At 51.2% G+C, this 14,788-nt stretch overlaps 1 protein-coding gene across 1 annotated transcript in view; it reads left to right on the top strand.

Moving 5' to 3' along the window:
- Window positions 1–2,736, top strand: part of CORO2B (coronin 2B) — a 112,440-nt gene extending 109,704 nt beyond the window's left edge. The window contains 2 exon segments of the mRNA XM_025191583.1: window positions 1–57; window positions 1,067–2,736. Of these exon segments, the coding sequence (XP_025047368.1) occupies window positions 1–57; window positions 1,067–1,198 (189 nt within the window). The 3' untranslated portion in view covers window positions 1,199–2,736.
- The last annotated feature ends 12,052 nt before the right edge of the window (window positions 2,737–14,788 follow it).

Here is a 14,788-nt window from a genome sequence, read left to right as displayed (position 1 = left end):
GTCGTCGTTAATGGAATAGACTTGCTAGAAAACGTGCCGCCTAGGACCGAGAACGAGGTAAGACACGGGGATGCCGCCTGGCTCCAAGGGGCGGATCTCGCCCGTCCGAACGGAAAGCTGCAAGCTCCCCTGGTCCAAACCCGGTTCCTCTAACACGGGGCAATACAGCCGGTCGGCTCTGCTGGCTTTCCTGGGAAGTCAGAAGAGGCCAGATCCAGCCCTGAGGGCTCTGTTGTCTCAATCAACGCAGTCATATACCAGGACTGCCTCCTCCCGGGCGCTGTCAAATGCAGGGCAAAAAGACAGGCCCTTTTTCGAGAGCTTTGAAGCCTTTCCCCTGCTTGATATGGCACAAGCTGGTCTGCAGCGTGCTCAGCATCAGTGCTGTCGACACCATGTGAGCGCACGCAATGCCCCTGCGCTGTTCTGCTGCCCCTTAGACCGAGCGACGCTTGCGGCATCCCGAATCGCTTGCAAACAGCTCTCGCCATCACAACCAGGGACTCGAGGGCTGTTCCTGTGCTGGTCCCCTGGACCTTCACAGCAGCCGTGGGCCAGGGATGCTGATCCTCCTTGGAAACCAGCCGCCCATCACCTCCACTGCCTCCGTCGCCGCTTGGCCATTGAGGGCTGCTGGCAAGTGGTGGAGGTCCTGATTTTCTCAATGGCAAAGACAGCAGTGCAACCTGGAAAGCACCGGTTTGTGCTTTCGAGAGCCTCTGCTGCAGTTTAAATGCAGAGCATCCAAGACGAAGCTCCCGATAGCATTCATCAAACCCGTCTCGTGGAGCCATGTGTTGGGGCGCTGGGTGCTCATCAGTGCCGAGTCCGGCGCTGACTTTCTTTTCTGTCGGGTCCTTCGCATGCAGCTGACCTGATGGCTGACAACGATGGGCAGGGGCTTCAAAGCAAGCCGGGCTGCAGGGGTTTCAAGGGAGCAGAGCTACCGCCTGGAAGGAAAGCAGGTTCCCGCGTAGAGGGCGGTGGGGAGCCAGAGCCGTGGGGGGTGAACGGGCGCTAGAGAAGTTAACACCGCGTGCTACCGCTATTTTTACTTTCCCTTAAGCTCCTCCGAATGTTTTTTCGACAACAAGACGAGATCCGACGGCTGAAGGAAGATCTCGCGCAGAAGGATATAAGGATTCGACAGCTACAGCTGGAGCTGAAAAATCTACGCAACAGCCCGAAGAATAATTAACTTCAAGGGACGTTTTATAAATAAACTCTTTTTGTTTATACTCGCTCTTTAATTTTCCTGTATCCACTTACACAGAATATGAGCCAGAAGTCAAGTGAGCTGCCAAGAGTCCACACGCTAACTGGAAATATGTCCTTGTAGTCTTATCTAGCACTAAAATGGCCTGTGCATTATAACTGAAAGCTACTGCATGAAAGGAAGCTGGATATGTATTTATATCCCAGTGTTTTTCTTGGAGTAAGTAGAGGAGCAATTTATTCTCTATATCTAAAGACTCTGGAACTAACTGGTGGGGCACAACATAAATGACACTTGAACTGCAGAGCAAATGAGAGGTAAAAAGCAGCGTGCCCTTAAGAAAGCAAAGTGGTTAATTGCTATCGACCGTTTCCTATGCAAAACGTGACCGAGAATGCAGACGGGCTTCAAGACTGGAATTATTCACTGCACTAGCACGTATGTCAAGGGCTTCGTTCACAAAAGGTCTCCCGACCTCCTCCTGTCCTGGCCTTCTTTTAAAGGAGGTTCGGCCCCCCAAAAAATGAACCTCTCCCTTTTGCCAGGGGCGTTATGTTGCCAAAAGGTCAGGGAGAAAGGGGTAACAGCTCAAATCAGTGTTTTCCGCATGAAACTGGGACCCACTAGTCAAATCTCCAGGTTTCATGATCGGTTGCTACAAGAGCATCGTTTAGCAGTCCCTTAGGCTTACCCACCTGGACCTGCAACACCTCCACTGGGGGGGGCATGGGGTGCATGCATGTGTGTGTGGGTGCACACACGTGTGCACAGCCACTGTGTAATATATACAGTGTAAACTGCCCTGGGTTTTCTACAGGCATTGGGATTGTCAGTCTGCTCTCACGAGGAGCTTAGCTGCCCGTTTCCTCCTGGATATACAGCGGCGCCGACTGCCATCGTTGTATATGCATGGGGAAGCAGAAAAGGAGCGTGCTGTTGCTCCCTTCCCCATGTCGAATCTTCCCTCTTTAGGGGCGACCTCTTGTAGAAAAGAAGATGAGCTCTAGCTTGTTAATGGAAATCTCCACATTGGTGGGAATTGCTCCCGTGAAACTCTGTCCGAGAGGCATTTTGTGACTATGGGATTGTAAATCTGGGAAGTCTGGATGTGTAAATCTGTACGTCCTCCTGCATATCTGTTCCAAGTGATACAATTGCAGAGCGTTTAAGCTGCACTATACACGCACACATATATGTATATGTATCTACATATACGTATATGCATATCTAATGTATACGTATACAATCATGGTTTTGTGAATTAGACCCACGATACAGGGACAAACACCAAATACGGCTAGTTTGCCTAGATATATTTTCACTGAAACGAAGCAGGGTGTGAACTGCTCAGCACTATCCGTGCAGCAGTTTTCTCCCTGCCCCCCGCCCCGTGTTAATTTACACTGCGCTCTGCACCTAATGCTTTCCCTCCCCTCCGTTAAATGTGCTGTCATTTGCTATTATTTATGCTACCACAAAATAGTGATGAAATAAAATGTTTTCAAGATACCACATCTTGCAAGTGACAACGTCTCCTTTGAGTTTCTGTCTTTTTTCTTTTAAACCAGCAAATTGCTTGGAGCTGGGGACTTGCTATTTCAAAAGCCTAGAGGGAGTCTGGGGTGTCAGGAGGGACTAAAGTCCAGGTAGTCTATTCAGATGTCACACCGGAGGAGGACGACATGGAGTAAGTTTTCAAGTAAGCGAGGGCTCGTGCTTCCTGAGCGGAGGAGATAATAGTCTAAGAGGGTGCCGCAGGAAGTACATTTCCTTTGGGACCCTGCTGAAAAATATCCAGGTGGAGGATGTGCAAAGGCACAAGAGGCCGGTAGACTCCCAGTTCCCAAAGCCAGAGGTCTCTGAAAAGTTCCCCCAGGAGCATTCACTCACCTAAACTTCCTAAGGTCCCGGAGAGATGCGACAGACCGGATTTGACAGCAGATTGGGCAAGATGAACCTAGGGTCTGATCCAGTACGTGGCAATTCTTATGCTCTTACCCAGGTGGACTGTGGACCAAAGTGTTTTGAAAGTACAAGGTACCTTTTTGAGCCCCTCTCAGTTGTATGCAAAAACCCTTGTTTCTCTCTGGGCACGTCTACACGTGCATTAATGTGCTTTAATTAACGCGCATTAAATCTAGTGCTTCCACTGTGAGGTACTAGGAAAATGTGCATTAGCCTGTCTTAATGCTCATTAACTAAAGAGCACAGTTTTTAAGTGATGCTTAATGTGCACGAGCCTATTTTAATGTGCATTAGCTACATTTTTTTAGTGAAGCTTTAATGCACATTAAAATAGGCTAATGTGCATTAAAGTACACGTGTAGATGTGCCGTCCAAGCCTGGAAGCAACCTGGCCCAAGTTTTGTACTGTCAGCAGCACTCGGGGTCTTCGGGGCCTCCAGGAAAGGCAGGTTTAACATTGCACCTATAGCACAACGGGGCTTTGGTTCCCTGGGACACGGGGATGTGTGGGGTCTTGGACACTCTGCTGCTTTGAGGGTCTGGAGAGGGGCTTCATTTTGCCCTTGCTCTGGGCTCTCTCTCAGGGGACACCCCCTACGCTGGGGCAACTAGCACGAGAGGCTTCTGCTTTACTCTCGAGGCCTGAGCCGGCAGCTGGCAAAGCACCTGGAAGCTCCTTTAGCACGGCCAGGTCTTGTCCACGTGCCCTCACGCTTGCAGCACAAGACCCTGTTGAGCCACGGCCCTGTCCCTCCTCGGGAAGAAGGGGAATGCAGAGCCCGGAAACCCGGCTTAGCTGGGGGGAGGCAAGGAGCTCGCTCCCCTCCCTCTGCAGCTGATGGCCATTTCCCATCAATTAGCTGCCAGCGCAGCCACCGGCCTCGGAGGAGCCCAGCTCCCTGCTCCAGCCCCAGCTGTCAGCTCTGGTCCCTGGCCTCCACCCGGGGCTGGCCGCAGCTGCAGAGGACGTGGGCTGAGAGGGGGTTTTCTGCTGCAAATGATGACTGGTGGAGGGGGAGGAGGTTTTTCCATGTGTCGTGTTGGTCTCTGTGGGAGGCTGTGCGGCTTGGAGCTGTTTGGGGGTCTCAGCCAGGCCACGATGCAGGTCTGCTCTACCCTCCTCCCTGGGGCCTCTCCCTCTCGCCCTCCAGCCCCGGCTTCCACCCGCCTGCTGGACTCTGCTCCGTCAGACATGGCCCAGCCTCATCTCATGCAAAACCCTCCTCCAGGCCTGGTCGAGCAAGCAGAGAGCAAGCGACGCCTGCTCGTCTCCTATGACCCCGGGCCTTTCCTTCTGCCTGTATCTCCAGCCAGGCCTGTGCATCGCTCCCTGCCGTCTTGTGCCCGAGACACCCTCGAAAGGACAGTCTCCACCCTGTGCAGACACAGTCAGTCCCTGGTTTCCAGAGCTTTTTTCCAATGCACAAAGAAAGGAAATGCCGGTAGTGTTTGCAACTTAGGAAAACCTCCCATCTTGGAAAAACAGTCTTATTCAACCAGGCCTGCCCCCACCCTGTTAAATGGTTTGTGTGAAAAATGATACAGCAGCTCCCCACAACCCCTTGCGCCACGTGTATTCAACCCAATTACAGCTGGCATTTTGGTGCTGATTAACGAGCTGATTATCATATCTGCCAACACCAGTGCAAAGATTTTTGTTTGGTGACAGCCACTTTCCAAGCCGGATGGAAGCCGGGCTTTTTAGTGCCTTGGAAACTTCAAGCTGAGGATTTATTTCATGAACTGCAGTTGTAGGGCTCCGGGACCTAAAAAGGTCTGGTATACCTCTTTCGGTATACAAATACCAATCTTGCATACCAATGCCGATATGGTTTGAAATGGGAGACCGCCCAGCAGGTGGCAGACGGCACACCGCCACCCTCCTGCTCCTGCAAGCCTGCCTTTTTTAGTTCACCGTTTCAATGGTCACCTCTCGTTAGTGCTTCGTTTTCATTTTTAGTCCCCGTGGTAATGCCGTCACCGCTCTGCCAGCACAGCAAGCCTCACGCACAGCCCTGAAATGCGGTACCCTGCGTGGCTGCCCTTGTGCGCTCACATAGTCCAAGACAGCGGGGTTGCAAAAGTGCTGCTTGGAGGAGAATCTGTACTCACCCTGGGGCAGGGTCTGATGGTGCTTTTCATCCAAATAGATGCGGGTAAAGGAGTTCATGTGCATTCAAGACCTTCCAAACAGCCCCAAGTCATCACGTTCGCTGCAGGGCAGGAGCTTGGACTGAGCTGCAGTAAAGCAGGTGGCGAGAAATACAGGAAGGGGCAGTGGTGAACGGTGCAGCTGTGCAGTGCTGGCTTCCCAACAGGGGCGAGGAGAGAAGCAAGGACACAGAAGGGGCAGGAGGTATTTTTAGAGGTGAGAGAACGTCTCAGGCCCAGACGCCTGGGTGGTGCAATGAGGAGGAAGACGCTGCGATCGTGGCAGACCCTGCTGCCACGGCGGGCAGGAGCGGGGTGCTGCACAAGCAGGCTTCTTGCCTGCGCACAACAGGATTGCAATGAATCACAGAATCATAGACAAGGAGGGTTGAAGGGACCTTTGGAGGTCACATCTAGTGCAACCCCCTGCTCCAAGCAGGACCAGCCCCAACTACATCATCCCAGCCAAAGCTTTGTCAATCCAGGTCTTAAAAACCTCCAAGGATGGAGACTGCACCACCGCTCTGGGGAACCTGTCCCAGTGCTTCACCACCCTTCTGATGACCAAGTTTTTCCTAACATCCAACCTCAACTTCCCTGGCTGCAGCTTGAGCCCATTGCTCCTTGTTCTGCCATCTGCCCCCACTGAGCCCAGCCCAGCTCCATCCTCTTTGCAGCCCCACTTCAAGTAGTTGAAGGCTGGCAACAAGGGCACACTGCTGGCTGCTGTTCAGCTTATTGCCCATGGTAGCCCCCAGGTCCACAGTAGCACCCAACCGCTGCTTAGCCAGTCAGGCCCCAGCCTGAAGTCAAGTCGAAGGCAAGGTCAGTTTGTGCCTTATAGACTAACCAAAGTAACAGTCCTGCAGTCACAGGTAGATACCGGGACCCTGTTCTGGCAACTACTCTTCAATGAACCTGCATCTATATACAGGTTTCATCTGCAGCAGCAAAGAGGCTGGACGGAAAAGACCAGGGGATAATGCTTCCCTTGGCAGACATGGTGCAAACAGCTGGTGGGGTCTGAACGGGCCTTTGGCACATTCCCACAGCCTGCAGATTGGGTGTCCTTGCCGCCTGGGCAGAGAGAAGCAAAGCTAAATCCCCGGATAAGCCCCCTCCAGAGTCCTAGATTGCATCTTTACCCTAATCCCTTCAGGGCAGGGGCTACCTCCTCTCTGGGTTTGTACAGTGCCCAGCACGAGGCTACGGTGATAGGCTACGGCAAACTGGTCCCAGGGCGAGGGGAGGCAGTGGGGTCTAGCCTTCCAGCCACCAACATCCCCCCCTGCAAAGTGGCACCAGGCAAGGCATAGGCTGGCCTCCTCCTCTGAGCAGCAGGGATTGTCTCATGTCCTCCACCTCTCAGTGGCTTAGCACCCGACTGCACTGGACCACGCGTCTCTGCAGACACACGGCGGATCAGGCTTGCAGTCCTTGCTGGTACCTCGTGGAAGCCTGGGACCCTCTAACTTCATTAACTTTCTCCCTTCTTGCTGCCGTTCATATGGCAGTTGGTTCAACAAGGACAAGTGCAAAGTCCTGCACCTAGGACAGAGCAATTGCCTGCACCGGTGCAGGCTGGGGGTGATGGGCTGGGCAGCAACTCTGCAGAAAAGGACCTGGGGGGGACAGGGGACAATAAGATGGATATGACCCAGCAGCGTGTGTGCCCTTGTTGCCCTAAAATTGGAGGTGTTTAAGACCCGGGTAGACAAAGCCTTGGCTGGGGTGATGTAGTTGGGGCTGGTCCTGCTTGGAGCAGGGGGTTGCACTAGATGTGACCTCCCTGCCCCGCATTTTCTGATTTCATGACTAAGTACATCTCTCTCTTTGCTTTAGCAGGAAGCTTTAAGTTATCCCTGTTGCCCAAGCGTTTGCAGGCCAAACACCTAGGCAAATAGTCCATACTGTCCGATTTGAATTAATTGCCATTCAAGCTGCGTGTGCAATGACTGCCCCAAGCTTGTTTGGATGGGAGTTGAAGCCCAGGGCAGTCTCCAGTCCCAGTCTCTAGCCCAAAGGTTGACGCTTCCAGGCCGAACCCTTGCCGAGCCAGTGCACATCAAAGATATATACTAAAACAATTAAGACTTTCCCATATCATTTGTCTGTTTAACCCTCTCCTCCCTCTCTCCCACCAAGCTTCCTTTTCTAAGAAACCAGTCAGCTTTTCATTATATTTGGTTTTAAAAGATCATATATGCAACAGTTCAAGTGGAGAAGTTTAAGCCCTTGACATTAGGCTGGACAAATTCGGCTTAGACCAAGTTCTTGGGGTAACGATGGCAGAGATGGGAATTTGAGACTGGAAATCAGGTAGGGCTGGAACAATAAAGCAGTTGGATCTGAAAAAGCTCAGATCCAAGGATTTACTGCAAAGGTCTATATTATCCACAGGACCCACTTGGAGAGGTTTGCGATAGCAGGCACCTCCTTCATTGAGCAAATCAAGGCATAACAAGACCTCTGGCAGCTGGAATCCAAACCTAGACAAAGACTAGAAATATTTTTAATGTTGAGAGTCATTAAGTATTGGAATCAATGGTTATGATGACGGCTTCTCCATCACGTGGGAGCTACCGTTCAAGGTATCGTCTAGCTTCAACCAAAGTTACGGGCTGGATACAAGAACTTCCCAGTAAAATGCTCCGGTCTGTTTTATGTAGGAGGTCATACTCGATGAGCGATATGATCCTTCTGGCTGTGACCTGTGGAAATGAGCTGTCACAGCAGAAAGGGATGCACTCCTGTGAGATCAGAGTAAATGCACCAAGGGACACACTCGCACACAGACACACCATTACCTCTGGAGCAACTTTTCAAAGGCATCAAGATCCCTCTCGTGACTGATGCCACTGACAGTCGACAGGAGCTGGGCAGTCTGATGCTCCTCTGTGCCTTTGGAAATCTCCATGCCCCAGGGGTCGGTCCTGGGACCAGTTTTGTTCGATATCTTCATTAATGATCTGGAAGATGGGATGGAGTGCACCTTTAGCAAGCTCGTGGAGGACACTAAACTGGGGTGTGTAGTAGATATGCTGGAGGGTAGGACTAGGATTCAGAGAGTCCTAGATACATTGGAGGATTGGGCCAAATAAATCTCAAGAGGTGCAACAAGGACAAGTGCAAAGTCCTGAATTTAGGACAGAGCAATCCCCTGCACCGGTGCAGGCTGGGGGTGACGGGCTGGGCAGCAGCTCTGCAGGAAAGGACCTGGGGGGACAGGGGACAAGAAGCTGAACAGGTGCCAGCAGTGTGCCCTGGGTGCCAAGAAGGCGAACGGCATCCTGGGCTGCAATAGTAGGAGTGTTGCCAGCAGATTGAGGGAGGTAATTATTCCGATTTATTCTGCACTGGCAAGGCTAAATCTGGAGTCCTGTGTCCAGTTTTGCATCCCACTACAGACAGGATGTGGACACATTGGAGAGTCCAGTGGAGGGCAATGAAAATGTTTGTGGGCTGGGGGACAGGACTGGTGAGGAGAGGCTGAGGGAACTGGGCTGATTTAGTCTGGAGAAGAGAAGACGGAGGGGGATTGAATAGCAGCCTTCACCTCCCTGCAGGGGGGCTGCAAAGAGGATGGGCCTGGGCTGTTCTCAGTGGGGGCAGATGACCGAAGGAGCAATGGGCTCAAGCTGCAGCAAGGGAAGTTGAGGTTGGATATTAGGAAAAACTCTCTCACAAGGAGAGTGGTAAAACACTGAAACAGGCTCCCCAGAGAGGTAGTGGAGTCTCCATCCTCAGAGGTTTAAGGTCCAACTCTGCAAAGCCCTGGCTGGATGATGTAGTTGGGGCTGGTCCTGCTTGGAGCAGGGGGTTGGACCAGATCCCTTCCAGCCCTCGTTGTCTGTGACCCTATGAAGAGGTCTGGCTCCGCAGCTCTGCTCACGGCCACCATTCGTATGCAAACACTACCTCTTTCCTTGCTGCATATAATCATGCTCAACCCCCGCCAGCTGGCACACTGGTCTGGTGTAGCAAGGAGCTCCACTCCGTACCTGATGCTCAGTAGATGGGAAATGCGTTCAACTGGAAGAAAGCCAGAGCTTTTAACAGCAAAGCAACCCATGTCCACTGATGCTTAGAGAGATGCAAACTTTGGACCAATCTCTTAAAATAGGGATGGCTGGCCTGTAACAGGCAGCCCGCGTGTGCGGTGCATGACAGAACAGGGATGGGACAGGCAACAGAGGAGCAGATAGGGCAGGGAGCAGAAGGCAGAGCAGCAGCTTACGCTGGGGAAGATCAGAGTGATCCTGGGAGAGGATGCAGGGCCAATTTGTGGCACGTCTGCCAAGAAAGGTTGGTCCCTGCTGTTTCACAAGTCGCAGTAAAAGTGGTGGCGAAAATTGCTGGACGTAGAAGCATTTGCTGCATAGTGGGAGGGTTTTCCACCCATACAAGTGTTTGGCTTAGTAAGCCGACATGTTTTGATGGCACTACTTCCCTTCCCAATAACATCTGAGCTTTTCCCTATTCAAGGGTAGGCCTGAATGTTGTAATAGAAAATGAAAAAGTTAGAGAGAGATGGCAGGCTTTGCCAAAATTTCATTCCCAGTCTGTATTGGCCCAGCATAGGAGTGGGGGGAAAAACCCCCAGTGTCAACACAAGGCTGTTAAAGGGAAAAGTAACACAGTGGTTAATCGAGACCAAACACTTTGTAGGGGAAAGTGAGAAATGCCGAACTAAATAAAACAGTAGTCAAAATACTTTGGGGAGAAACAGCAAGTGCTATTAGGAGTAGCACACATAGGAAACACTCAAGTTCACTAGTTAAAAGGGCACGGAGGGAGCCCTGTAACGACACGTGGTCTTGCCCTGACGTTTTCCAGTTCGTTCTTTAACCGCTCGGCGTCCGCTAGAGTCCCGAGCCATTACACGAGATGCTCGTGGTCTTCAATCCAAGACAAGTTTCTCTTCTAAGCAAAAGCTACCTGCTTACCTTCGCACCGGCTGCAGCACCGTCTCCAGGCACACGCTCCCTTACGCTCCCTTCAGACAACTGTCGTGCGTAGCAATCAAGGCCTTTCATCTAGGAGGGTAGCTAGGAGCTTGACAAAAGACCTGCTAAATCTTGTCCCCCCAGCTTGAAAGGGGAAGTGCTCGGCAGCACACAGCAACGCCACGCCGCTCTTGCCAATGGGAATTTCTGGGGGCATTTGTGCAGGCAGGAGGCGAGTATCCACGTGGGAACGTGAGCAGGAGAACATCCCTGCTCAGAGCCGGGGCTACTTGACGCCGTGAGCCCTCGTCCCTTGGCTTTCCCTGCGGCTCTTGGAGCAAAGCCTTGTCGGGTGGATGCTGTGGTTGGAGGAATCGGCCAGACGAGGATGTGCACGCGATGCTTTCGATAGCGCCGATCCTGCCTCAGGTAGGGGTTGGACTAGATGACCTCAGGAGATCCCTTCCAGCCCCACTTCTCTAGGATCCTATAATGGGTCGAGCACTAGCTAAGAGAACAAATGCCACCAGCTTCCCACACAGCACTTCCTGCAGCCCTTGGGACTTTCCTATGGGCCGTGTCCACCTGGCGTTAGCCTGAGCTTGGGCAATCGCAGCCAGCGCCGAGGACAGCTCATCCTCTCCCCTTCTAAGCATCGCCTCCGACTGACCGGCCAAACACTTCCCAGCACTTCCCCGAAAGGGCCGATGAGCCATTTCCACGGAGCACCAGTGACCCCAGGATCTGGCCGTCTCCAGCAATAAGGCCGTGCTCTCTTGTTGATCTGCTGCTTTTAGGCTCCAGGGAGTCGGTCCGAAACCAGAGAACTAAGCCGAAGCGCTCGCCGGGTTTGCAGAAACGTTGGAGCAGTCCAGCTGCCCAATGCTGCTCCTCTTCCATCCTGCTTTCTCATCTAGCCGGATGACGCCGTGTCCAGCCATGATGGATGTGCGGTGCAACCCCACTCATTTCAGTAGCGTGGCCCCCCCCGATTCAAACGCCATGTGCATCACTGCCCTACCAGGCACTTAGGGTTAATTCAGGGCTATGAAACAGGCTGCAGCGCTTGTCGTTCTGCTTGCTCTTCCCTTGCCCAAATCGGAGTAAGCAGTGCTGTGTGAAACGCCTTGTGCCTCGCAGCTCCTGGGTGTTGGATGTTTGCTGGATTTTCCATGATTCTAGTCCGGCGATGGCTAGTTCTGGAGACAACCTACCGAGTCAGAGGGTAGCCCTTGCACTAGGAATATGCCTGGCTCTTCAAAACCATGTGCCTCCAACCCCTGTGTCCACCAGCAAATAAGGAAGACAAGGCAATAAACCCAGTTCCTTGCCCAAAATCCTGGGTGAGAAGTATTGCATCATGCACCCTGAAAAGTCAGCAAATCCAGAGTCTGGCAGGCAGACATGGGGGTACATGCCAACACTTCCTTCGTGGTCATTAGAAAGCAGTTTCGGCTCAAACGCTGCCGTCCATCAGCGATAGTCGCTCAGGGTCTGCCGGGGTAGACGTCTCTCAGCTAAGAAGACATCACCACTCCCTGGAGCTGGTGCATTGCCCTGTTGATCTTTTCTGTGCAGCAGCAGCTGGACATACTTTGCATCATGTGCAGAAAGTCAGTCCCTGCAGGAAGTTGGGAAGGAAGTCAGGCACAGGCACCCAAACTGCAGGTGTATCACTACCGCCTGCTGGTCCCCAAAGTTGTGTGTGGCCAATTAAGATACTCACTACCCACGAGGATCATCCCTTGGGCACTACATTTTTCTCTCTCTCGTGTCTCACGTGCATTGGTCTGCCCTGTCGTCAGCTATAGCACAACATGCATGTGAAAAACATCAGCCCCACTGTTTTCTTCCACAAGAAGATGATTTCCCTCATGCCAATCTTCATGGTGCCTTCTTCCCGTTGCTCCAATAGGTTGCAAAACCTTGTGCAGCTTTCTTCTGAGATGTACGAAGCCATCCTTTAGATACAGCCAACACTTTGTCTGGAAGGATGCAAAGGTTTGAAGGTGACATCTGAACTTTGCAAGTGTCAGTGGAGGGCGAGACACAGCCCAGTTATTTAATGGATTTCTGGTCTCCCCCCGGTGACTATCTGGTTTCTAGGGGATTTGAGGGAACTGCACCACTGCTCTGCAACTGGAATAGCATTAGAGAAAGCAAACTGCCTGCCTACCATTAAAACGCTAATCATGGTAACGGATCCTCCTTCTCAGCCTGCATCGACCCGCTGTGCACCTGAGAGCCATCTCTCTTCCAGCTTTGCAGATAAATCTTTCCTCGCGCTGAAGCAGCTGCCACCATTTCCTGAAGGCAGTCACTAGCTGCTGTTTGGCCTGCTCGTGGGATGCACGAGTGCCTGGCACGCCTTTAAAGATGAGCTGGAACAGCCCAGCCTTAGCACGGCTCATGTCCAGACACAACTCTGCATCTCAGATAAGCTCCAGGGCTGTCCTGCTGTTTGCATAGTGCATGTAGAGGACGGGGCCGCCGCATGACGGTCATATCAATAAAACTGAACCCCGCTTAGTGCCTGCCAAACACCGGTCACAAAAGGTCTTCCTCAGCACTGTAGAAATGGCCAGCGCCAGCCCATCGGCCTTCCGACGAGCCCGCAAGGTCAATGCTTGTAGGATGCAACTCTCAATTATTTAAATGACAGCTATGCTCTACAGTATAAAAATCAATAGGGAAAAAAAACACAAACAGCACATGATGGCCAGCAGAACGATGGAGAAACAGGCATTTTCACATCGGGGCAATTGCCACAGAAATAGATAACTAAAGAAAAAGAAGAAATGACTCTCACGTTCTTGAGGAAAACATTCCTCCGACTGTTGGGTTTTGTCTGTTGTATTGGGTATGGTTAACTATCTCCGCTGTCTCGCTGGTCGTGCTGAATTTCTGATTTAGCCTCAAGTCTCAGCTGCTACAGATTTTTATATGTTTCATCACGGAACGATCCACTTGAAAAAGATTTAAAAGAAACAACCCCAACCCACTAAAAGCTTTATTTAAGGAAAACACAAAGCAAGAGAAATTCTTGTTTTTGCCAACTATCTAGAGCTAAAGGATTTCCCCACATTTGGGCAGGGGCTTCTTTCTTTCCGAGCAACAGTATTATCAGTGCGTGCACAAGAGCATTAATAGGGCTATTGCTATGTAGAGAATTTTTACCGTGAAGATTAATTACTAACACTGATTTCTAGGGAAAGGGGCGGTTTCTCCATCTCTTGCCATCTTCAAAAAAAGGCATCAAGACAGGATACCTTTCTGGAAGACGCATTTTAGCCAAGCACGGATTACTAGGCTCAACGCAGGAGTAACTGGGTTAAATGCAATATCTTGTGATATATAGGACAGCCTGAATGATCTAATGCTCCCTTTAGCCTTAATCTCTATGAATAATTCAAGCAACAAGAAAGCGTTATCAAGCAAACCAGGGAGAATCCTTTTGGAGGATACCAATTTGAACAACGAGGTCATTATACTGTGGAGACACCGGGCAGGACACCGAGCGATTGCATTTTTTTCTTCTTTTTAATTGGTGCATGATATGTTGTGATTAACATCACACGAGCTCCGACTTGCAGATCTTGTTTAACTTCCATGTGCTGCGAAGCCCCAAATGAACCCTTGTTAACGCCTTATTAGCTAAAGGGTTTAACAGGGAGAACACCAAGGACGAGCTTGCTTGGATACTGCACAAACCGTACGCAGGCGCTAGCATCACTCGGCAGGCTGAAACTTCAGCGGCCACACCTGCAAGGTAGACTGACCCCGTGCAAGCCTCTCATTGGCTCACCGAGTTGCGGGATCAGTAGTCAGCACTGAAGCATTTCATTTTTAAAGAGCGACGTAGGGGTGTTGAGGTGTGATTCTGCATTCCTCCTAATAAAAAAAACACCTCCCTTTGTACATCCCTGTTTTTATAGGCTCGCTGTCTGCCTGAAACCTGTAAGTTGGTATTTATCATGTGCTGCCTGCATGGGTTTTTTCTTTTTTAATCCCTCGTTCATCCTCCGAAACATTTTGTTCCAAGAAAGAGGGGCCCATCCTGGCAGTCCTGAGACACGCAGAGCTCCCTCTGACTTGCTGGGAACATTACCAATGTAAGGACTGCAAGAGCCGAACCCTCCCCGGGATTTGGACATCCACCTTTCAACTCAGAACACCAGTTTTTTCCAGGCTGTCCATCACAAGCCTGTTGTGTGAACACTTTTAACTACCTTAAACGGAGACCATTTAAATAGTACTTCACAGTACACGGAAAAGCCTTTTCCTGTGTAGTGGTGCAAAGCCATGCAAGTTGGCTGCAATAGTTAAAGTTGGCTTTGTGTCTTTCAGTGTTTCACCACTAGTGACCTCTGGTCGGCATACTTCGGCGTTGAAGGTTGACTGACCGCTCCACATGCCTATATCCTATAAAAACAAGAATGTAACAAGTATCAGAAAGTTTGCCAATGTTTGGAGTTAGCCAAAGACACCAGCCACTGGACAAACTACAGTA

Source organism: Alligator sinensis, unplaced genomic scaffold (assembly GCF_000455745.1).
Source record: "Alligator sinensis unplaced genomic scaffold, ASM45574v1 scaffold1242_1, whole genome shotgun sequence".
Classification (NCBI taxonomy): Eukaryota; Metazoa; Chordata; order Crocodylia; family Alligatoridae; genus Alligator; species Alligator sinensis.
Note: the sequence above shows the minus strand (reverse complement) of the source record. Positions and strands in the feature narration are given on the sequence as shown.